Consider the following 25,839-nt stretch of genomic DNA (forward strand, 5'->3'; position numbering starts at 1 on the left):
AAATAAATCAAAAATATTTATATAGCACATTATCATACATAAATGTCATTCAATGCGATAAAGAATAGAGAAGAAAAAAAACTATCACCAAAGGCAGATGAGAATAAAGCTGTTCTTAATTTCCTTCTAAAACATATTGTTTTAAACATACTGTTGCAGCAGTTCTAATTTGGACAGGAAGTTAGTTCCAGCATTTTGCAGCATAATTACTAAATGCCATTTCACCCTGTTTAGACCTGATCCTAGGCACAACCAGTAGAGGAGATTCTGAAGACCCTGTTTTTGAGTAACTTGCCCAACACTGGTAATGAGTTATCACAACTCATTCTTTATGTGCGTAAAAGCGCTCCAAAGGGGACGTTTGGAGACCTTGAAGTGGACACTGGAGGCCAGTAGATGGCACTGTGTTTCTGTTTATAATGGCGTTGGCCGCCACTATGAGCAAGTGTGACCCGTGCGCTACGGCTATTTCCAAAGGTAACTTCTAAAGATTTCACCAGAGCTTGTTACAAGAGAGGGTAGATGAGTGACAATATTAGATGTCAATTTAATGCACAATGAGTGACGGAATATTAAGAGTTAAAGGATAGGCTACTCCAGCTAACTGATGAGTGTATTTTCTTGCAGAACAATAACATGCCCTCTATTTGCTGCCACGGTATTATGATTAACAATCACCATGATAAACGATAAACCAGTGCAATGTTCTGTTGAATCTGCAAGTAATTCAACTAGTACACATTGGTAGCCTAAACGCACAATCGCTGCAAAATGGTCAAGTGTCGAGGCTTTCCATGTTCCTTACTTGCTGATGTGGCCATTTCTCAAAGTGAAGTGTCCTAGCCTTGCTAGGACGAATAACTCCCATTTGCGCCCGGTGTATCCTATTATTAATTCCACTTACAACTAGTGATTGGATGGTCTTTGGTGAAATCCCCGAAAAATGGGCGTTATACGTTATAGCAAGACCAGGCCACTTCACTTTGAGAAATTAGTAGTGTGACAGGCACACTGCCAATTGTTCTAGGTGGCTGGCCCGCACCCCCTACCGGGTGCCACCGAAAAGCACGAGCCTGCTTTGTTTTCAGGTGCAGTAACGCGCTGTTGACCAAGCCACGGCTTTGAACAATCTATTACCACCTCGCCTTATTTCCACAAGATGGCCCTAATGCATAGATCCTTCCTGTGTAGATGCGCCTTCTCCATATAGGTGGGCGTGTCCGGTCCTGAGGAGATTCCCAGAGAATCCCTACTGCATGCGGACACTTGACTTCCACGACTCCCCGCTCGGACCTTGGATAGACCATTTTACGCGTCATACTTCGAAGTACCAGAGCCACAGGATAGTAGAGACAAAAGGCTGCGGTGGTCCAGAATAAGGCTGTTGGAAAAAATACCCGATGTGGAACTGGTTGAGGTGCAACCATTAGGCTACTGCTCGGCCGAGAAGAAGTGATGACACTTAGGAGGAGAGCGCGATAAAACAAACAAAAAAACAATAATTGCAGCGACTGCCTTACTAAATTCAGTAACATATCTCCCACCGAAATAATTAAATGAGAGGTTCATGTGGTGCCTGTCCAATTCTTACAAATTCAGCCTGTGGTTCAGACAGTTATCAATGGCATGATTTGAATGAACTTTCAGTGCTCAGAGCTGAAATTCATACCCACTTGTCTTTGGTAATAAATACGCAAACATCTACATAAAAGAATAGGATGGATTCCGTAAACACATCGAAACAATTTTTCTGATGTATAAGAGTGAATTTATTTAGAGGCGGCGCTTGTTGGCTCCAGAGTAGCGTCGTAACGACACTTTTTTTTCAATACCAGTAAAAAGAGTTTGACCAGGAACCGAGTTGTAGCTGGGGGTCGACTGGATCTGGGGGGTGATTGCTGCTTTTCAGCAGAATTTTCTATTTTATTTTTTATTTTCTTATTGTTTCGCCATTTTGTCCAATTCACTACTTCCACTGCAACTACTTCTTCGGGATTTTATTAGATCATGAACAAACTATATGTTGGGAATTTGAGTCCTTCGGTTACCGTCGAGGACTTGAAGCAGCTCTTTGGCGAGAGGAAGCTTCCAGTGGCCGATCAGGTCCTGCTCAAATCCGGCTATGCTTTTGTGGACTTCCCCGACCAGAACTGGGCCATTAAAGCGATTGAAACTCTATCTGGTAAGTGCATTTGCAGTTCTAAAGGCAGCAAAGCTACCATGTCTGTTGTCGAGGCTTTGAGTGTGTAACCTCTGCGTAGGCACATTAATTTGAAAAGAAAAAGCAAAGTAATTGTGGTTACCTTACCAGTATTCCGCCCGGGACTGTGCGTCGTTACATCAGCGCTGGGGTTCTCATAGATACCATGGACGCAAATATGTGCAAATTTCCAAATCCTATAGAACCACTATGCAATGCGTTTTTATGATAAGCGAGGCACTGCAAGGCACTTACGCTTCGCGTCTACATTTTAGAAGCATTCTGTGTGTTGACTGGGGCTTGTTACCAATCAGCCATAGGAATGTATGGGATGGTCTGATGTTCGGGGTAGGCATAATTATTTTTCAGTTATTTTTTATCTTGATTTTATTGAAAAGAACCGACTGAACTAATGTGAAAGAATATGTCATATCCATGTTCCTATGATGCCTATGTATGTTTTTACGAGGTGTCTTGAGGGTAGGTGATGGGGGTCCGGAGCAAAGTGCTAATAAACAGGTAGCTGGGGGGACGAGGTGAGATCCCAATTCTAAGCTGCGCCAGGCCACTCATACATAATAGTATCGAAAATGGAAAACACCTCCGTTCGCCCTGGATGTGTTTCGCACCGCCAGAGCTTCAGAAACACGATGTAAAGATGCAAAGCAGAGAACGCCATATCTTCGTGGGTACAAATCTGTCCTCTTTGATGTGCCATTCTTAAAAAAAAAAAAAAGTATCCTCTTTGCTGTGTGGTTTGTGGGAGTGGAAAGCATGGCTGCCCATACCTCATCGTAAGCTTTTAACTAGGAGCTCTAGTATTTGGCGCCGATTTTACAAAATATGGTTTCAAAACTTCTCACCAATGAGCTATTTATTCAACGTTGCACACATTGAAGCCCACTGTTAAGTGTTGAATGGGTATGGATCAGAGTACTCTGTCGTGTCTTCCTTGAAGAGTTAAGCCTTTTACATTTAGTTAATATATGGCAAGCTATACCATAACACTGTTGTGCGTAACGGTGATGATGAGAACAATGCGTACTCCATAGCGCTATAAATTCATATTGTCTTTCAGGAAATGTTTACATGTTAAAAGACTGCGTGTGATTAATGGTGGTACTATCTGTTCCATTTTCCCCTCAGGAAAAGTTGAATTGCATGGGAAGGTGATTGAGGTAGACTACTCTGTTCCCAAAAAACTAAGGTAATTTCATTACTTGATAACTAATGTTTTCATTTTACTGCACTACAAACTGCTTGCTTGTTTGTTTTCGCTGTGGCCTATTTGAAGTCTGTTAACAGGTCCATGTGGACTTAGTCGCCGATGTTTTGTCACCGTTATGGCGAAATTGTGATGTTTAACATGCGCTATAATAAACTGGTTCAAAATAAGGGTTTCAAAATAAGTGTAGACTAAGATATAGGCCTACTGTACATTGGACAATGTTGAAAATAACAACCAGGCCTAACATGGCTAAGCCATCTATCTAGGTAATATTTTGTATCATCCCTTATCCACAGCAATGGTTTAAATGTAGGCCTACATGTCAAATTCTGTAGGATGATGTTTGTCATGATGTTCCCTATTGCTTGGTGTGGGGTATACACATTTTACGCATTTTGCATTGAAGGCACACACAAAGCCGAAAATCCAAATATTGGACGTAGACTATACGTATTATTTTATAGTATTTTTTTTCTTTTTCATTTGCAGTATGATTCTTAATATGTGATTGTATCCAAATGGACATTACGTTGCCTGCTGTTTTACCCCTGCACACTGTGGCTCGTTTGGGCCTTCATGGTGAGCGTGGAGACTCCTAATCAGAATGACGCATGCGTTACAATTATTTTGCCCATGCATTACATTTTCGCCCATCTTCATTTGGTTGTTCATATCATTTTCAAGTGTAACGCCTGCCTCAGCATATGTTGCGTAGTTTTTCTTAGCGTGACCTCATGGCAAATGGCTAGTTCTAGGCCTCGCTGGTCACGTGACTCCCCCTGTATGTACTTCTTCCGTGCACATGCTTGAGTCCTGTGACAGAGCAGGGTTGGGTAGCGCATAGCACAGAACATCTGAAGTTAATGCATGACTCTGTGGCTATGGAAGTGGATGTGTTGGACATAGATTGTTTTGTTTGGATAACTCATGGCTCGCCGATATATTACAGCAGGGATATTTCTTTTTTCCCTGCTTAGGACAATAAAGGCGTATCTATACGTTTGTAAAATGCTAAAGTTGTTCCAGTGTTACACGTGGGTGTTCAATGTGGTATAAAGTATGGATTTTCTTGAAAAAAATACGTTTAGTCTCCTTCATGCATATTTGAGTTAAAATGGCCACGGCCTTGATGTGGAAGAGGCGGCCATGGTGGAGAAATAGCCTACGCCCTTCAAACCTCTCCCCCATTCAGCTTGCTCTGTGTGCAGCGTCGACACGGGTGATCAGGAGAATTTGCGCTTCCTTTCTCTCACACCCAGTTTTGATTGACCCTGACCAGTAACATTAACTATGTACCTAACTGCCGTAGGTTAAACGACTTTACCTTTTCTCAACCATGTAGTTTTAGCGTTTTGTGGGGTGCGCTGCCTTTACGCAGCAGAAATGGACAGCAGGGAAAATATGCAGTACGCAATACGCATGTCTTGCTCTAGGCATGTCAATTAAGCAAATTAGGCCCTGTTTTGTTAACACTGGCCTATAAGAACACGAATACCTGGATAAATAACTGTTTAGAAAATGTAATTGACAAGAAACAAGCAAACGATTTTAATATAGTTTGAGAGGACGGATAAAATGCGTTTTTAGTATTTTTGGTTACGTGTGTGGCGCATGGCCTATCATGAGCTGGCCTATCATGAGCTCGCCTATTAAGATTTTTTTGTTTTCATTGTCGTCGTGACCTTCCTAGATAAGGTCAATATAGAACTGTGTTTGGGCGAAACATTGACCTGTAGATTGCTGCGCAACTCCTCCTGTCTTTCTGTGGTATTTGATATAAACAGCTTTTAAATCAAGGAATGGACGGGTAATATATGTATTTTTTAATTTGCTTTAAATAATAGGGATTTGCTCTCTGTCACCATTCCACCATTACAAGCAGGCCATTCTGGAAAAAAATGACTGGCAATTATGGCTTAGTTAATGTAATGACATTTGTTTTTCTGTGAATAGTTGCAGTCTGTGTTTACGCCAGTTGATCCTATTTGGTTATTTAGGTTGATGCATTTTTCATTTCATATCAACATGATGGGCACATTGTTCAGTACATGTAGTTACATTTTCATTAATTTACAATGTTCAAAATAAATGTAACACTTATGATTCAGTCTTCTGGATTTATAGCAGGGAGAAACACTGTTTTTGCGGCATAATGTGTGATGCTTAACAAATAGTTGCTCATTTCCAATGATTATGATGGGAAAAATGAGTATTTATAGTGGAGAACTAGGCCTATATCTACATTGTATAAAGCTGTGTTGAATAGCATGTTCTCATAACATGAGATGGACTTTCACACTGTTTTACAATAACAAATGGGTGGTGTTAATGAATATTTTGTCTGTGCAGGATCTGGGTTAAAATTAAATGTGTTGAATAATGATGCAAACTGTATTATGGCTTGTTTTGTTGGAAATGGTAAACGTTGCTGCCTGTGGACATTTATGCAGTTAATGTAAACAGCTTTTACTTGGTGCTTCCCTGAACAAATAGTCTTTTGGTCACCAGTTTGTGGGCCCCTCTGTTTGAATAACAGACACAAATTTCTTCCCTCCCCCCAAGTACCTTCCTGTCTTTCTTGCACTATATTTTGGCCGTTAAATATGAGGCTTGATGAAACATGTGTCTTTATGGAGGATAGAATGTATGTGGTGCACACAGTACAATAGGGGGCACTGCCATCCAGGATAGATAGGCTGTGTCATATGAGTGTGGAGGTGCTTTCCTATTGGAGCCTTCTAGTTCAGTTATGGCTGTCTTAAATGGAATTACTTCAGTAGCTTAAAATACGTCATATTTCAAAATTGTTCAGTAGCTGTAACAGATCAGACACTTTAATTTGGTCCTTCCACCGTAAATCTGTCATTGCAAGATGTGCTGATTGTAGTGTTGTTGAATCAACAAATAGCCTTCAGAATTGTCAAGTTTAAAATGTGACATGACATGCAGATATAGTCTTAGACCAGATTGCACTTGTTTAAATGTATTCCATTATTGAATGACAGTGCAATACTTTATTTTGAGAGAAAGTAAACATCTATTTCTGTGTGTCAAAACTAAAGCCAGAGAGAAAAGGCGAAAGAAAGGTGGAAAAACTAGGTAGTATTTTAATATTTAAGGTTTTTAATGGGTGTCTGAATTGCCTGTATTTTACTGAAAATAGAATCTTACAATGTTATTCGTTATTTGTCAATGTTATTTCACTAATGATGTGAGGGCAGAATCATTCAATACTTACCAAGTTCTAGCTAAATCTGCCTTTTGAAATTATGTGTAATTTACTATGCTGCTGTCTGGTTACAAAATGAGAAGTGGAGTATGGTTTTACAATATGGCTATTTCAATCTTTGTGTGCACAGATTTAAATTATGCTGCTTGATTATTTCCATACTCGTGGTTGTTTGCACTACTAATAAGGCATGCAGGCAAACCTATTTGTTTAAGATGAACAGTTATTGCCTGGTGAATGTAAAATTGCTATATAAAAGGCAGCACTGGTCAGAATATTAAATTCGACTTAAACTGGTGGAGTGCTCCCTTCCGCAGTAAATAATTGTATGTCAAATAATGTCAAAGGAGACATTTCTACAATGATAAATTCGAGTTGATCAAAATTTATATTTAGTGGAAACAAAATCTAACCAAATTTAAGAAAAAAATGGCCATTAAACGAAAGCTATGTAGGAATTAGGACATTGTGTGATATCTGTTTTACAATCAGTATCGATATCTGAATAAAGATCTACTCTGGACAAATTGCTCTAGATTCGGGTTCACACTGGAAAATGTAGTCATGTCCGCCAAAGGGTAACTACATGTCATTTGGGGGTTGATTTTGAGTCATGCATGGATTTTATGAAATGCCTTTGGTGAGTAGTAAGGAAAAGAAAAAAAAAATGCATGGATGTGTCATCTCTAAGTCAGTAAATCATTTGCATATGGAAGTACATTCCCAGCTACGGTATTTCAGGATAAGTTTTATACATTATATTAAGGTAAAGTGTTGTTTTCTGACATTCAGACATTGTGTGTAATATACATATTTCAATAATGATTCAATAGGAAGCATTTGGGCATAGAGTTGCTTTGTGGCTTACAACACCAAAACTTTAAATGAATAGGGGGAAAGAGCTGGGTGTTTTTGTTCTCATGTGCACTTAACTGGTAACTGCCAAAATAATAAAGTGATACGAACCTTTGAACTCAATCTGGATTCTGGATATGTGTGTGTTGTCTTGTGTGTGGGTGTGGGTGTGTGTTTGTCGAGAGACGGAAGAAGCAATGACAGGGAATGCACTGGAGAAAAAGTGTATCTACCTCTTTAGGTACAGTGGAGTAACTGGTGTGCAAACTGTATAAGATATTATACTAACCTTGTAATTACATCAATAAAAGTACTTTTACTTTTACTTTACACACCTCTGTACTGTAGTACGGCAAGTTCTCTTTGTGATTCTGAGCCAAAACCTCAGCTGTAACAGGTGTGAATTTAGGCTATTTTATGTGTCCATGCTGGCCATGATAATGATGTTTTGTATTAAAATCACCCCTTCATAAGCTGCATGGCACGTTGATCTTATTTCCGTATTGGGTTTCTGCTTATGAATGACTCCTCTCCTCATCTGTTTGTCTCTACATCTGTCTGAGTCTGAGTCACTTCAAATAGACTCACTCACTCTCGAGGTCATTTCAGGCATGTGTTAAAACCTGTGCTTCTCCATGAACTTCATAGTAGGGGTGGGCGGTATGGCCAAAAATGTATACCTCGGTATAATTTTAGCCACGGTATATATCACGGTATTGTACATTGTGTATAATATGAAAAAAATAAGCGTTTTGTGGCTAAATGACCAAAAGACCGCTTTTTGCATTTTATTTTTTTAAATGACTGGTCAGACGTTGTTTTATCTATGTGGGAATTCTTGTCATTCAAATAATTTGAAAACACATTTTTAAACTTTTTCAGCCTTAAAAGTAAATTTACACTCCAGAATTGAAATGTTTTGGCATAACATACAATTGCAAACAATTGTAGCATACATTACACATTTTGTATTGAGTAGTTTTTAATGAAATGCCTGTGCTGCTGTTATTCCTCTGCGAGTGTGCAGGACTCAATCCGCTATTGCGGTAGACGGTATGACACAAAATCTCTATCATTGATGAAAAAATACCGCACACGATATTATACCGCGGTTACCGCCCACCCCTACTTCATAGTGCTGTCATTCAGTGCAAAAGACACTTGTCTACAAATGAAATTATTGCGCACAGGTATTTTTTTTGTCGTCATCTTAAACACATATGTAGATGTTTGGGCTAGCCTTAAAACCTGTTGGGGATGCTCAGTATAGTATATATATATATTATTCAAAGGATAAATTTTAATCCAGGCTTAAATTTGTGACCTCTCCCCTCAATTCCCTCAGCTGCGCTCTAGGCGCACTGTACTTACATACTCGCACTGCAGAGCGCACTCCGGGGGGAATGCAGGTTTTTACTCAAATTACTGAGTGAGACAGGACGACACACTATCTCATATACCATAGGTAAGACCTTGACATAGTTTGCAGAAACAAAACAATGTCATTTTTTGCTTTTGTTATTTAGGAATGATATGATACTGTGCTATACCCATGGCTGCTCAAGAATCAGATAGGATGGGGAGGGGTTTGAAATTTTGACGTGGAAAGAATTGTTCATTTGTTGACACCAAGTATCTACAAGCATATTCCTTCCGTCTCCTAACACTGCCAACTGTTACAGTTCAGTAGAAATGTTCAGTGTGCTTTTTCTTTCATTTATTCCCATAATCCATTTATCTTTTTACTACTCCAGTCATTGGGGAGGAGAGGATTACCACGGAAACAGAATTTGACAGGAAGAGGGAGAGGGGGAGGGAGGGAGGGAGAGGGATGTGACTGTGACTATGACTGTACATTAGATTTGCCTGTGCAGTTGTTTATCACCATCTATAAACCACAGGGAGTTGAATTTGGTGTCTTTTTAAAAAAGGAATAATTCCTCACTTCAAAGCTGGCCAGTGTCTGTCAAACAGGAGAGAGAGAGAGAGAGAGAGAGAGAGATATCTCCACCCAGAGAAGGTGGGAGGAAAGGGGATCCAGCTGCTGCGTGCAGGGGATGTCCACTGTGGCAGAGGTGACGACAGTGGTGCGTGTTGTTGCCACTGCATAATGGCAGCCTGCGAAGCACCAAGGAGCCGTGCTGTTCACATTTGCTCCTCCGCAAAAACAAGAAGCCAGCCCAGTGCCCAGCAATTAGCAGAAAGAGGGGGGCAGGGCAGGGCAGGGCTGGAGAAGTGGGCACAACGGGCACGAGACCGAGAGCTGAGGGGTGGACGGACTGCACTGGGGCAGGTTGGGCAAGCAGGCACGAGAGCGGAGCTCGGCAAGAAGTCACGGGAGTGTGCGATTGCTTTTGTGTGTGTGTGTGTGTGTGTGTGTGTGAGTGTGTGTTCTCTTCAAGACGTAATGCTGTGCCACAGGCAGGCTCGAAAGCTGAGCTGAGCTCGTTGAGAGAAGTGAGAGAGAGTGAGTGTCCCATCACCCCCACTCCCCACCCCCTGTGCAGTCCATTGCGAGTGCCGAGTGCGCTGGCAGAGTAGCGCTGAGCATGGCAGTGGGGTGCCCAACTCACGATGCCACCTCTGGGCAGTGGGAGCAGTTGGCAAAGGGGGGCAGTGTGGTGGTGTTGGTGGTGTAGAAATGGGAGACAGCTGGAGCCGAGAGCTCAAGGAGTCTGTGTGTGTGGCAAGTCTCACGCTGGATCTCAAATGGTGCACTTGTGCACTTCAGTGGTCATGTTTCAGTGCTTATGGTGTATAGTTACGCACTGAAACATAGTGCCCGAAGTACACAAGTGCGCCAATCAGTCTTACTTTGAAGTGCACTGATGTTGGTTTCATCCTTCAGGGATTGCAACCCCTAAGTGTCACTACTTGATGTAGTACATCATATGTCAACTCTTACCTCACTTGTTTCTGAGTCATTCCATTGATACCACATTGATTTACAACTAATGTTGTAAAAGAACTCCATATGTGACTCTGATGTCCTTCTTTGGAGAGAATACCTTGTCCTAGGGGTTGGCAGTAAGCCAAAAATTTCATACCACATTTTTTTTTAACATAAAATCTTGATATCGTTTTTTTTTTCCATCATGACCTTCCATTGAAAAAATAAAAATGACAAAAAACAATATCAGGTATTTTATATACTTGTAATTTGTAGTTAGCAATCAGTATAATGTAAACATTCTGATGACACTCTCATAAAGTAGCCTACACAATTGGAATACAATAATGTAAAGAATAAAAGCGAAGACAACAACACTAAGTAAGTAATCATCACTCTGATACTGATAGTAAAACATCCTCACTGCAAGACGATCTATAGTCGTCTCCAAAAGTGTTGTCGCCTATCCATCTGTTTGGAATAACAGCTAATAACCTGACTTTCAATTAATCACTTGGCTTCAGATGTCACTCGTATGAAAGCTGCAACCCTCCCGAATGAAAATGCATGTACAAAAATAAATTGCATGCACCAAAGAAAGATTGACCCTTTTAATGAACACAGACAGGGCAGATTTTCACAAGACAAAAGTTTTGTCGCCTATCGAACATAATGTGAGGATGAGCAGATAAGTCACATCAGAACACTTCAAATACGCAGATCGGTTGTCATACTTATTCACTGATTCACTCTCACCTCTTCAAAAAAATCAAGAGAGATGTCACGACATCATGGCTCTGATGGAGTGAAGTGAAAGAGTGTTGCCTGCCTGTGTGCTGTGCCGTGCCATGCTGAGCTCTCAACAGGCGAGCCCAAGCTTCAGCAGCTGCTCTCCTCTCCTGTCCTCTCCACTCCTTTCTTGCAGATATTTACATAACTGCAATCAATAATTAGCTGGTCATCTGACGTATATGCGTTGGGGTTGCTTCCTTTGGGTGACGTGGGGATGCCATTGCACTCGACACTCAAAAGGGGGCAATAAGAGGATGTCTTGGGGGGTGGATACCTTAGCGTGCCATACGCAGCGAGGTATTGGTCATGTCTTCCTCTCACCACATAGGAAGAGATGCCCTTATGAATATCTACCATGATTCCTCAATGGTTACATAATAGGGCTGTAACAATACACCTGGCCGATAGTTCGGTTCGTATTGCGATTTTTTTTACCCACAGTTCGATACAACCCTTGATTAAAAATAAATAAATAATAAATAATTAAAAATAAATGATTAATTTGCATAAAAACAAAATAATAATAATTATTAAAAAAAATAAAAATAATAATGACTTGAAGCTTGGGAGCACTGTCACCTCATATCATGTGGTTGTTTTCTGGACCAAATGGTAACAGAACTTTGAAAGGGTGTGTCACAATTCCACCTTCTTGCACTGCGATACATGCTTGTGGCTCTGCGTATTGCGATTTCTCGGCTCGATACAATATTGTTACACCCCTATTACATAGTCATGATTTCTATGGTTTTCATGTTTTGAGCAAGTAAGTACTATTTCATTAATGCACAGTTCACATCACTGTAATGGTATCACAATATGTGCGGACAGTGTCATTTTTAATAGGCAAGCACAAAGCGCAGCACAAAAACCATAGTAGATTTAAGGTAAATGACGTTGAGGCAGCCCTGTGCTAAATGTTAGGGAAGGGATCTTAAGATCAGAGGGTTGCAGGTTCGAATCCCACCTGTACCACTCCCTACACCTCCATGCATTGTTGAAGTGCCCTTGAGAAAGGCACCTAACCTCACACTGTTCCAGGGACTGTAACAAATAGCCTGTAAATAACTGTAGGTCACTGCAGATAAAAGCGTCAGCTAAGTTTTATGTAATGAATAGTGTTAAATATGTACTGGACGAGGGCATATTGTCCCTCTGGTTATGATAAAGATCTCTTAAGCTTGTTCATCCTGCTCTTTGTACCACAGTAATGACTCACAGATCTCCTGTTGAGTGAACATTACATTGCATTACATTACATTTAGCTGACGCTTTTATCCAAAGCGACTCAGTTATTTTATCCCATTTTGTCCTAAGCCCTTTTTGGGAAAGGGTGCCCTCTTCCTATTAAATCCTAAATATCTCAGCCTCCGAAGCACATATAAACACGAAATGAGTTACATTTTAAAGCCAAGACCCTCCCCTTGCATTGTTATGTGTTCATTCAGCTCTTACATACCCACATAGTTAATAAAACAGCTAAATTCTCAAAATCCTGAAAAACCTGTATATGTGTCTCCAGGACACAATGGGTTAAGTACAGTATATTGGTTACAATCCCTGGAGCAGTTTGGGTTTAGGTGCCTTGCTTAAAGGAACCTCTCACCTCTCACTCCCACCATGGAGTGAGAGAGGGAGTGGAAGGGTTGGATTCGCTGGCCCATCTCCTTAACCACTAGCCCACGGCTGCCCCAACGATGCTTACGAGGATGCAGTATGCTGTTGCTTAGTTCATAGCAATGAAATACGCCAGGCGTCCAACCGTCTCATTAAGTGTAAGTTGAGGTGGTTATTGATGTTCCGTATATGGTGGGTGAGAGGAAAGCGAGGCGTACACCGTCTGTGGTGTTACTATCCAGGCAATCCCTATGGTTTCTATGGCAACCCAACAGCATGCCAAACGGCAGATGCTGAGCTGGTCTGTGCGGTTAAAATACACACAACACACAGTGTTCCGCAAGAGGAAACTGCATGGAGAGAAAAATAGAGGTAACATTTTATTTGAAGGGGTCTACTTAAGAATGCAAGAACGACATGATCCATGTCTGACAGGAACATTAATGACACATTATTGATGCTTATGGTTGTCGTCATAATGTCGTCATTCGTTTTTTAGGAATGTCATGACACCCAAACAATGTCAACTTGACATTCCAAAACCATAATAATGTATCATGTCATTGTTATGCCGGTTTCAGAACACCCCTATGCAGACCCCTTCAAATGAAGTGTTGCCAACAAAGAGCATGGGTTACTCCTCTAGTGTGGCCTAATGGTAGGCCACTGGGTTACTATTCGCCGTTCCTTTCCTGTCTCTCTCTCCCCATTCATTTCCTGTCTCTCCTCCACTGTCCTGTCAGAAACAAAGGCAAAAAAGGTGGGTGAGGGGTCAGCAGGTATCAGAGTCATGTGGCTATCATTGTTGGAAAGGCTATGTTGTATGATACGAAAACCTCAAAAAAATGATGGTTTCAAATTTTCTGAAAACCAACTCTAGAAACTACATTTGCAGCACAAAATCTTCCTGCTTTTAGGGGACCTATTCAAGGTGGTAGGTTGTTGTTGTCAAGGTGGCCGCCTTAGCCAGAAAGTGCTGGGGGAAACCCCGTCTTCCCTTCTATGACGTTTGATTGATGAGATACAGTAATTGTCATAGGCAGGGGGAAAGGACGCCTGTTTTTCTTATAATTTCATGGTTGTTTGTGAAAATACAGAAAAGCTTGTCCACTCTGGACATGGGCTACTCTTTTCCTTCTTTAACATTTGATTGATGAGATTCAGTAGTTGTCCAAGACGCGGAGGAGGAGGAGGAGGAGGAGGAGGATGTTTTTCTTGTAATTTAACAGTTGCCTATGGAAGCACAGAAAAGCTTTTCCTTTGTTGACGTACTCTCATGCATCATCCAAACTTGCAGCACAATGCACTGATGTGCGTCCATCCCCTCCTCGTAGGAAGCTCTGAACTGGCTCCTCTGTTCCCTGCCCTGACAGTAGCATGGCATTTTCATTCATAAAAACCCACTCTCAAAGGATTCCATTTACATGTCAGCCCTCCATATGCATGGGGGAACAGAATGATCTCAGAAGGGAGGAGTAGGAGAGAGAGAAGGAGAGAGGGTGAGAGAGAAAGAGAGAAAAAAGGAAAACGGACAAGACTGTCACTGAAGCTCGCAGAGCCAAAGACATTCTGATGGCCAGCGGGAGCACAAGCGTGGGTTTTGTTGTGGTTTTCGCTGTGAATGGACCGAGCACGGGGTTGCGGCTCGTGTGACGAGAGGCGAACTCTTAGACTCCCATTCAGAGACACTCTGAGAGAGTTGGCGTGGTCGGATGTTTTGTGGAAGGATTGGGTTTTTTTGTGAAAAATGTTTTGGACCTTCCGGGGAACGCTGACATGATTTGTTTGTGTGTGCGAGTGTGGTGTGCGAGTGTGTTTCGCGTGTGTCATAATAAAGTGCACCTTTGGGCTGCGCTAAGTTATGATTTGAGCTTAACAACAAATGACAACCCCCCCAACCACCCACCCCTCCCCTTTGCATGTATCTTTTCCTACACGGCTCTCTCTCTCTCTGAAATGAAATGTTAAATCTTTCAGCATGAATACTCATCATGCTCATTTCACTTTGAGATGAGGGATAAAAGTCGTCAGTATCCACAGGCAACAGAGCACGCTGGTTGGTTGGTTCGCTGGCGTTGCACGGTGTACAGGAGTGGGCACGGGCACTGGGCGCAAGGGGCTGGTAGAGGGCACTGTTTCAGTGGGATTGGCACGAGCCACAGACCAGCTTGTGCTCATGCCACCGTTTCACACTTTCTCCGCTCTCCCTCCACTCTTTCGCTCGCTCGCTCTCTCTCTCTCTCTCTCTCTCTCTCTCTCTCTCTCTCTCTCTCTCTCTCTCTCTTTTCATCCCTCCCACTCTCTCTATCTTGTCTTCCTTCTGTTTCTCTGTTTCACTCTGTCCCCTTTGTCACACTTGTTTTGACTGAGCCGGCTTGTTCAGGATTTTTTTTTTTTGCTGCCGTTCTTTGTGAGCAGCAGCACGCTGGTCAGTCGGTGCATTCAGTTTAGTGTCAGACTGACAAATAGTTTAGTCTCTGCAGCGCTGGAGATGGCTAGAAAGAGTCAAGGAGAGCCAACAGAAATGTACCACAAAAGAGAATGTTTTGCCTGGAAAAAAGCAAACATCAAAGAAAGAAAGAAAGAAAGAAAGATCAGCTGTAAACATATGCTGTGTTCTTCATCAGTCTCCAATCTTACAGAGAGCATGTTTTGTCTGTCTCCTTTGATAGACCAACATTTCTTGGCATCCTTGGCCTCTTCAAGTCATCTTTATCACAGTGTGGACAAAAGCAAGGTCTCTGCACCGGTGTTGAATGTAAACTACCTTTAAAAGTGTATTTCTCTTACCAGAACTGAGAAGCTGTTTACACCGTATGCAGATATTTTTGAAAACAGATTGGTTTTCGCATGTGCAGTGTGCACTTCAAAACTCTGGGTTAAGTTGGAGTGTAAAGATAGTATGTACCTTGAATTCTGGGTATAAAACTGGAAAAAACCCTCGTATCGCACGGCACATTTCAACAACATGCAGTATGTTTTGTGGAGCTTTGTGGAACCCAAAATTAGTAGCATTAGGCCTTTTAGAAAGATTTTATGTATGGGCAAATTTAACGATTTTTGTGAAGACATGATTGTGTTGTCCAAAAGAAACGTAGACATGCTTTTTTGAACGTTTTCTGTAAAGCTGGCCCTTGTGTTCTGATGCATTTGTTAAGTAATAGTAAGGGAATTTTCGTAGTGTTTCCAGGGAAGCTGCTTGGCGCAGTCTTTCATGACGGAGACTGCAGTGGGGACTGCTCACGCTGTCTCAGCTGCTGAGCTCACTTCCTGCCCAACAGCAGTGGCCCTGTCCTGGCCACAGTGGCGATGGCGACTGAAGCTGTGGAGCTGTGAAGCCTCCCCTGACTCTCCTAGACTGAAGGGCCTGAAGTAGGTAGCTATGGAGCGCATCAGAGCTCTCCTTGTCCAGGCTCACTACTTGTGACCGGTTGAGTCACGGTGGAAGAAGGAAACCCACTGCTAGCTCTCTGTCTGTGCGTGCGTGCGTGCGTGCCTTCGTGTGTGCGTGAACATCAACAGCTAAGGTGGTGCAGAACAGAATGTCTATTAAGTTGTGGAGCTGAGGAGCAAGTAGGGGTGTAAATCACAGCCTCCATGACGATATGATTCAATATCGATATCTTGTAATTCGATGCGATGCAATTCAATTATTTTCTGTACTTAAGAATGCCCCACGATACGTATATGATTCGATTCGACTTTTTTCCAATTACTTTTCCACTTCTATTATGTTATGGAGCTGGGGTCAGCGATTAGATTATTTTCGATACTTCAGAATGCCCCAAGGCAAGGAAAGGCAAGTTTATTTATATAGCGCATCTCATACACAGGTGCAACTCAATTTGCTTCACAAAGTTTTAACAAATGTAAATGAAAGGAATCAGGGAAGAAAGAAGGAAATAAATTAGAGTCAAAAAACATTTAAAACGTAAGGTAAAAATAATAATAATAATAAAAAAATAAAAAAACATAAAAATAAAAATAATAATAATAATAAAAAAAGAATGATATGTAATTTAAGCTAGGGGAAAGCATCTGAGAACAGCTTTGTCTTGAGTCTAGATTTAAAGCTATAGTGGGTGCATTTTTTACGTAATCTGGAAGCTGGTTCCAAAGCTTTGAAGCATAGAAGCTAAAGGCTGCCTCTCCACACTTTGTTTTGACTTTTGGAATCACCAGCAAATTCTTCTCCGTTGACCTTAGTGTCCTGGTTGGTGCATACAGCTGAAACATATCCAGTAGATATGTGGGTCCCATTCCATTTAATGATTTAAACACAAGTAGCATTGCCTTAAAATCAATTCTGTAGCTTACTGGGAGCCAATGCAGCGATCTTAAAATTGGAGTAATGTGGTCGAACTTCCTTGTTTTTGTAAGAACCCTTGCTGCTGCATTTTGTACAAGTTGAAGCTGTTTAATGGTCTTATTGGGGAGGCCAGTAAAAAGACTGTTACAGTACTAGAAATGAAGGCATGTATTAGCTTCTCCAGATCATGTTTAGACATCAGGCCCCTAAATTTAGAGACGTTTTTTATGTGATAAAATGCAGACTTAGTAATAGCTTTCATGTGACTGTTGAAGTTTAGGTCACTGTCAATGAGGACCCCAAGATTTGTAACCGTTTCCCTTGCTTTCAGTCCCTTCGTTTCAAGGATAGTAGCAATCTTTTGTCTCTCCTCTCTTTTCCCAAATATAATTACTTCAGTTTTATCTGTGTTCAGCTGGAGGAAATTGTGAGACATCCATTTGTTAATTTGGTCCATGCAATGATTGAGTGATCCAAGGGGGGTGTAGTCATTGGGGGACATAGATAAGTAGAGCTGGGTATCAGCCCCCACCGTACGATTCGATTCAAATGTCAGATTATATCGTGATATATCGATACATTACGATTACTATTTACACCCCTACGTAGGAGCAAGTTGGCATCAACTGTATGCCCAAGATCCAGTCGGTGGGTTTCTCTGGTATATATGCTCAGTCAGTGTGTGTGGTATACAGTGAGCCCAGAGGAGTGTCTTTTTCCCAAGTTGGCAAGGCAAGGGAAACAAGTGACTACTTGAATTCATTCCCTCGTTTGCTCCGTTGTACGTCTGTGATTAGTTGCGTTTTTCCTTCCCATGGGCATGCATTGAATACGTGCAGTAATGTGCAGTACATTCACAAACATACATTCTCTCTCTCGCTCGGTCTTCTCTCTCTTTCTCTCTCTCTCTCTCTCTCTCTCTCTCTCTCTCTCTCTCTCTCTCTCTCTCTCTCTCTCTCTCTCTCTCTCCCCATCTCTTTCCCACTCTATCCACACCACACTTATTGTTAAATAGTACGCGCACTCGCAGTAAAAAAAAAAAAAAAACACACAGCAGTGGTGGCGACAGACATGTTGCTAGGTGACGGTGCTGGCCCAGTTGGCAGGCTTCGCACTGTACAGTAGGCCGAGGGATGCAAGGAGGCTGTGTGTGTGTGTGTGCGTGTGTGCAGGGTGCGATTTGTAGGGGGAGATGGGGGGGGATTTTCCCCCCTTCTGGTCTTGATATCGCCACTTTTTCTACATGATTTTATCACAGTTCAATGTAATTCCATTGGTATTGCTTAAAATCTGAAACTTATCCCCCCTTCTGGTTTTCCGACAAATCGCACCCTGCTTGTGTGTGTGTGTGTGTGTGTGTGTGTGTGTGTGTGTGTGTGTGTGTGTGTGTGTGTGTGTGTGTGTGTGTGTGTGTGTGTGTGTGTGAGAGAGAGGCACCTAAAGAAACGCTACATGCTCTATTTGAGTTAGCTATGCCAGTCACGACTTGTGCTCTCTATACGTATGACCCGACCCAACAAACTCAGAGAAAATCACCTGGCAGAGAGAGAAAAAGAAATATTGAGAGAGCGAGAGAGATAGAGAGAGAGACAGAAAGAGACAGACAGACAGACAGAGGGAGAGAGCGAGAGATTGGTTGAAATGCAACCAAAATCCCCTTCAGCAGAACAGGGATTGACTCTGGAAGCGAAGAGAATAAAAATCAGCAGCCAGCAGATTTATGACATGGTAGTCTGCTTACACGCCTGCTTCACTTCCATGACAACAAGGTGAATTCTATTCCCTGACACACTTTGACTCAAACAAACAAGCCTGTCCTGAGCGCACACACACACACACACACACACACACACACACACACACACACACACACACACACACACACACACACACACACGCACACTGCACACTGCACACTGCACACACACACATGCACACACACACACACACACAGGCACACACACAAACGCACAGTATGTGCGCGCGCTGCAAGGAGGCATGTAAATAAATTAAAAAAGCCAACCGCTTTCCTCTTCCCCTCTCCATTGTAATTTCTCGGTGGCTGTACGGAGCTGTGGCCGTATGGATGCTCGCTGTGCTCATGATGGCAGCCCGCTCTGTGCCCGTTGGTGGCACTCTCACGTCCCTTTTGTGTGAGAAGCGAGTGAACAAGCGAGCGAGGCGGAGAGGGATTGTGCGAACTGCGAAGCGAGTGACACAGGAACGGAGGGAAAGAAAGAGAAGAAGCAATACAAGGAGGGGATGGCAGGGGGTGGCTCAGAGGTGTGACAGATAGACAAGTGTGTGTGCGTGGTGCTTGTGGCAGTGCCGGTGTTAGACGAAAGCGGAGCAGAGCTGGGGGATGCAGGGTTGGGTTGGGCCGGCCATGCTGTGACTTGACATGCTGCCCACTGAAGAGACAGCGTAGTAGTGTGCCCCGGAGTTGTCCCGGGCCCAGTGGCAGAGGGGGCGGAGAATTGGGTTCTCATTACATTGTATGTATTGAGTGAGGGGCCCTTTCAGATGTCTTTGTCCTGGGCCCTGCCAAAGCTGTCAGCGGCCCTGGTCACACACACACACACACACACACACACACACACACACACACACACACACACACACACACACACACACACACACACACACACACACAGTGTAGTGATGAAGTGATTTGGCTTTCAGTGTAGTCCTCTTGTCTTTTCAGTTTCTTTTTTCTGCCTTTTGTTTCCTTCCCTCTGTCGTTCTCTTTTCCTCCTTCAACAAGTGTGTGTGTGTGTGTGATTCCAAACATACTGGTCAGGTCCAGAGGGCCATGCAATGAGAGAGAGAGAGAGAGAGAGAGAGAGAGAGAGAGAGAGAGAGAGAGAGAGTTGGAAACAGTTGGAAGTTGGAAACAGGAACATGGGTATTCTGAGAAGAACTGTCTGAGAAGAAAGGAGAAAGAGAGAGTACCACTTTAAAAGGCTGTGATTTGGAAAGTACTTGTTTTAGCAACAGATGTGCATCATTTTGGAGATGTTCTGCTGGCTCATCACTGTAGTAAGGGCAACTTGGTTAGTGACATCTGGCCCTGTGAGTGTATTGGCTGGAGCATAGTCTGACGTGACGTGAAAGCCCATCTGGGAAACTCCAACTCCCATTGTCATTGTGAAATAGCACACAAGTGTTCACTGCACACAGCGAAATTGCATTTATGCGTCACCCGTGTAAGGGGGTAGCCCCCAATGGTGCCCCAAGGGAGCAGTAAGGCGGGACGGCACCATGCTCAGGGTACCTCAGTCAAGGAGGAGGATGGGGGAGAGCACTGGTTAATTACCAGTGGTGGGTCGGGAGTCGAACCGGCAACACGTCTGACAACGTAACCGGCCGTTTACCCATGACCATGAAAAACTTGCTGTATGTCCAAGGAATTGTGAATCCAGATCCAGTTCAAAGAAGGTGGATCTAACAAGAAGCGTCATTTTGTTTCTTTTCTGGTATCCACTTAATGTCGGGTGAACGCCCCTTTAGGAGACCTTCGGAGTCCTGAGGTTGTCATCGTAGCGCTGTAGATGGCGGTAGCGCACGTCTTGCGCAAACACCTCAAAAAGAGAAGAAGCAGGGGACAACGCCCCCTTAGGAGACCCAACTTGAGCACACGCTTTTGCATTGAGTGGGCGTGTTTTGCGTTATCTTGGTTTGATTCAGTATTTTTGTCCAGTTGTAAGCGTATTCGATGAGTGGAATCTTGGCAACATGTCCGTGTTACACCCTTGATTATTGAAGCTTCTGAACATGCATGTGATGATTATGTGATTTTTTTTTAGGTCTACTTGTAGGCAATTTCTCAGGTCACTTCAGCATTTCAGTGTTTCCCACAGAACATTTTCTTGATGTAGGTGGGTGAGGGGTAGCCTGTTTCCTACCAGACACCTGTGTGCGTGTGTGTAGCTCTGGAGCCCCCTGGTGGCGCTCAACACACACAGAGGTCTGGGAGCATGTAGCAGGATTCCATTTCTGTAGTCAAAAAATAATCAGAGCATTTATTGCTTCAATATCAATGGCAGCTCACATTGAGGATTCATATTATAGACCAGGGGTTCCCAAACGTATCCGTGCCAAGGCCCCCCATACCCTAGTAGATTCCAGCCAAGGCCTGCTTCACATAGGTCGTGCCACACTACTTTTCCTGTCCACCCCCTTTCACAACCATAGTCTAGGCCGGTGAGTCAGTGCCCCACTAGGATATATAAAATTAACTAATGTAATGGGAATATTGTTTAGCTCATTTTTGGCTTATTTTGGTGTACATGAGTTATTCAATTTCTTCACTAATTTATTTCATTATTTCCTACCAACTTTCTGCGCCCCCCCTAGCACCCCCTCACGGTCCCCCAGGGGTCCCCTGCCACTGTTATAGACTATATTGACACTTTAGAGATTTTTGAAGGAATCTGTTGATATTGAAGCAATAAATGCTCAGATTATATTTTGACTGGAGAAATTGAATCCTGCGACATGCTCTCAGACCTAGTAGTGGAGCTCACAAAGCTGCTCGGAACTACAGGTTGGGCAGGTCCAAATATGTGAGGTTTCATGTGAATATGAAGCTGATAAGGTAGCTTATAAACGTTTTTGGAAAGCAACTGTAGGAATTACAAAATGACATGCTTATGCTTTCAGGCGACCTAGGCAGTAATGAGGTGTTTGTTGTATGGACGGCCTCCTTAACTATAGTATAAGGCACAGAGGTAACCCCCTATATTTACCTTGCAGTACAACGATAGCACTGCATTGTGTGCTATAACCTCCTCCATTTAACCTCCTCTGCTCCTCTATTCCAGTAAGTGGCTATCACGGGCACATCAGTATTCTGTACAACAGTAATTGGAGGTTGCGGCGAACAAAAAAAGAGAGACTACGTTGCCAGGTCTGAACGGTTCATGTTGTCACGCTTAATGCAAACCGGCTGCTTAGACCTACTACTTGGCCTAGAGTCGTGGCCTGCTTAATTGCTGAAGTGAAAAAGTTAAAGAGCCTGTGAGTTAATTTGTGCAAAGCGCATTTCACCTCAAGTGTAGCTTCTCTCTCTCAAGTCTTGCCTGTCACTTCAGTTTTGTCTAACTGAGCGAGTAGTTTCCTGTCTCCCATCCTGCCTCCTCAGGTTAGACGGGGCCGGGCAGAGTCTGAAATGTGCTCACTACATGGCCTGCAACAAGGCAATTCACTTGCACGTCACACTCTGTCTAGTAAATCTTTTAAGTGAGCAATTGAACATTTTGTGTTTAAACTAAATAAAAGTAGGCTAATTGATACCTCATGAAGAACCTGATGGGTCGAAACGTGGTGTGCTTTGAGTAAACCTTCTTTTGGAGTTTCAGTGTTTGCAGACGACGTCTACCACGTCAGCTGGACATTTTAAACATGGCCTTGCGCTCTGTGCTTTAGAGAGCAGGGTGTCTTTTTTTAGTGTATCTACATGTATGGACATGTAATTTTCTGTACTTCGCACAGTGCAAGTACATCATGTTACGTGATTTTACTTATCTGTTACACTGCGCCTAACTAATACTGTATAACAGGGACAAATGTAATCAAGTGTATAAATAAAGTGGTGAGGCTGTGCCTGTGTGCTTCTGCACACTGTCAGAGCAGTGGCTTGTAACTTGGGCTCGTTGGGAGGGCATCGGTTGCCACGTCTTTAAGAGCATGTCATTAGGCTAATGAGTTCCATGCCAGGATTCCATTTCTCACACGTAATGTGCCCTGGTCAAGTGCGCATTCCTGTTGCCATGAACCTGGCAGTTTTTTGTATTCCTTTACTCCTTTCCTGTAGTGTAGGAATACAGAATCGCCTGTGAGCCAGTGGACATGACTAGAAATATATAAATACTTTTGGAAATATATACATATTTTGCTGTCCTATGGGCATGGAAATGTGTCAGTCATCATGCAAATATTTGCGAGTTCATTATTTTTTATTTCGTTTTATTATTTTTATTGGAATAATCCTGCCTAGAGTTCTGTTGGCAGTGCTGATCGCTGCTGTGATGGTTGGACGGTGTGTGTGACAAGGTCTAGTCCCATTCCAGACGGTTACAGGATACTTTAATTGGGAATAAGGAGAACTGACACAGCTCAAACACTCAGCAGTCTTGTCTTGTCTGGTCTTTGTCTGCATACACACTATCAGGGGGGCTGCTAGGGGGGGGGAAAGTGGTACAGATTCTAAGGGCCCAAGCACTGATAGGAGCCCTTAAGGGGGCCCAAGCACTGAGAGGGGCCCAAAATTCGAATCTTTCATAGGGCCCAACATTTCTGGCAGCGCCCCTGCACACTATCATGCCAAAAGTATTTGCTAACCTGTCTTGACTCACATATGAATTTGACTGCCATCCCATTCCTAACCCATACGGTTCAATATGATATCAGTTCACTTTTTGCAACTATCGCAGCTTCGACTCGTCTGGGAAGGCTGTCCACAAGGTTGAGGAGTGTGTTTCTAGGACATTTTTGACCATGGGATGACGGTTAACTTCATATGTGATTCAAGGCAGGTTAGTGAATATGAAATATTGACTATGAATATGAATATGAAAATGTTTGTACCATACCTATTGCCTTGTTGCTTGGCATGCAGAAATGTAGATTTAATATTGATGACAAGAGCCATGAAAACGTACACTGTCTCTATATGTTGATATACAACAGGAAGACCCACTGTGCCAGTCTCTTTTATTGATTTTTATGGTATATTTGTTTTAATGAATATCTCTCCTTTTTACTGTTGCTTTAATTTTTAACGTCCTTCACAAATTCCAATTTGTTCCACCGCGCTTCATTTCGTAAAAGGACACCACCCCATCTAAAAGCAGACCAGTTGACAAATGGATTGTCCATAGGCCTACTGGGTGATTTAAAGTAAAAATTTGATTGATTAATGTGATTAATTTGAGATTAAGAGAAATAATAGTTAATGAGGATTAAATTGATCGTATTGAATAGTTGACATACACATACTGCCCTGCTTTTTCAAATGTAGCTGTGTCTTTTTACAAGCCGTATTGATGAGCCTCCCCCTTCCAACGTTAAGGATTGTTAAATACAGTATTAATCAGTATTAAGTAGTGATCAAATGGCCCTATCATACACCTAATACTATTTTGAGCGGTTGCCTTTTGCTCCACTCCATCCAACGTGAAAAAAGCAGTATTAGTAATCACTATTAAATCAAGTAGTCCTATCAAACACATAATTTACTTTTTCGAGTGGTCGCTTGGCCTTTTGCTTTGGCATATTGCTATAAGCTCACTCCATCCCGCGTCTGGCCTTCACACAGAGGGGCTCACTCTCTAAGTGCCCTCCTGGTTTATTAACATGCTAATTTGAGTCTAAACATAGTGGCTGGAGGGCCGCGTGCTGACCGCATGTACTTCGGGGCATGCTAACATTATGCCCTGCGAGCAAAGCGGCAAATTAATCTTTGCAGCGCTCAGGCCTGTCTTCACAAGAGTCTGCTTGTGCGAGCGAGCTAGCTGCTCTGTATTATTAATGGCACAGCCAGAAAAAAAGGACCAAATAAATACAAGGATGAAGGAAAACATAAGTGTGTTGCATTTCGGCTTTCCATTCCTTTGCTTTTTCCTCTCTTCGCCTTATTCCTCTTCGGTAAATATTAGTAAATTAGGGCTGCATACTGTATGCCTACTAAGTTACACATGGAAGATTTCAATTGGCCTGCAAGTCATTTAGTCTGCATGTGAATAGGCACTTACGAAAGACAGATAGCACTAGGTAGTTTGCCTGTAGCTTATGTTGAAATCTTTCATATCACAGGCAGGGCTAAGTGAATGTAAATATTAAAGGAAAAACACAAAGAGGAAGGTATTATCACATTTGATTCCAGGCCAGGAAAGCACTGTTGGTGTGAGAAACGACCTCACTGTACTTATCACTCTCAAACGCTCTCTCTGTCTGATTCTTCCCTGCACTTCGCTAGCGAGGGAATTGCCATTTGATCTGATTGTAAGCACAGCCTGTATCTCTTCGCTGCAATTTCTGTGCCCCAGATACATAGCATCTCTGCAGCATGCTGATCCGTAGCCCGTGGACCCCCTACGGTGAGCCAGGCTTTTTTGTTTTTGAAATGTTTTTTTTTTTTTTAATGGGCTTTTTTTATACATTTATTTGAGACAGGGCAGTAGGGAGAGACAGGAGAGAGAGAGAGAGAGAGAGACAGAGAGAGACAGAGAGAGACAGAGAGAGACAGAGAGAGACTGGGAAGAATCAGGATCAACAGCCTTGGGTTGGAATTGAACCCAGGTGCCCGGTTTATTTGTACGAAGCCTTAGCCTTCTGTGCCATCTTTTTTGATGTGAAACAGGTACAAATAAATAACTTCCAGTTTCGGGCAGAAAACCATAGAAAACAATGGTGTGAATGTTTTATGTCTAAGCCACCGTATGCAACTTGTACCTGCTTAAAATGCATTTAGTCCAGTGGTTCTCAACCTTTTTAAAATAAACTCTCAGCTGTATCTCCCCTCTATGCCCCCCTAGGGCTCTCCAACACCCCCTGGGTCCTGTAGACCCCTCATTGAGACACTGATTTAGTCGAAGATGTCTGACGTCATGTGAAGAAGACCCATCTCCCTTATTCACCTGCTGATTGTGCTGCACCAGCTTAGCAGTGTGCAATAATACTCAGACGTGAAGGATTACATTAGGAGTATGTGTGTACA

At 42.7% G+C, this 25,839-nt stretch overlaps 1 protein-coding gene across 1 annotated transcript in view; it reads left to right on the forward strand.

The window, feature by feature from the left end:
- The first annotated feature begins 1,845 nt into the window (after positions 1 to 1,845).
- The window catches only part of igf2bp2a (insulin-like growth factor 2 mRNA binding protein 2a), a 93,424-nt gene continuing 69,430 nt past the window's right edge, over positions 1,846 to 25,839 (forward strand). The window contains exons 1-2 of the mRNA XM_063213995.1: positions 1,846 to 2,182; positions 3,347 to 3,407. Of these exons, the coding sequence (XP_063070065.1) occupies positions 2,008 to 2,182; positions 3,347 to 3,407 (236 nt within the window). The 5' untranslated portion in view covers positions 1,846 to 2,007. The remainder of the gene's footprint in view (positions 2,183 to 3,346; positions 3,408 to 25,839) is intronic.

The sequence above is a fragment of the Engraulis encrasicolus genome, chromosome 13, assembly GCF_034702125.1.
Source record: "Engraulis encrasicolus isolate BLACKSEA-1 chromosome 13, IST_EnEncr_1.0, whole genome shotgun sequence".
In the NCBI taxonomy this organism is placed as follows: Eukaryota; Metazoa; Chordata; class Actinopteri; order Clupeiformes; family Engraulidae; genus Engraulis; species Engraulis encrasicolus.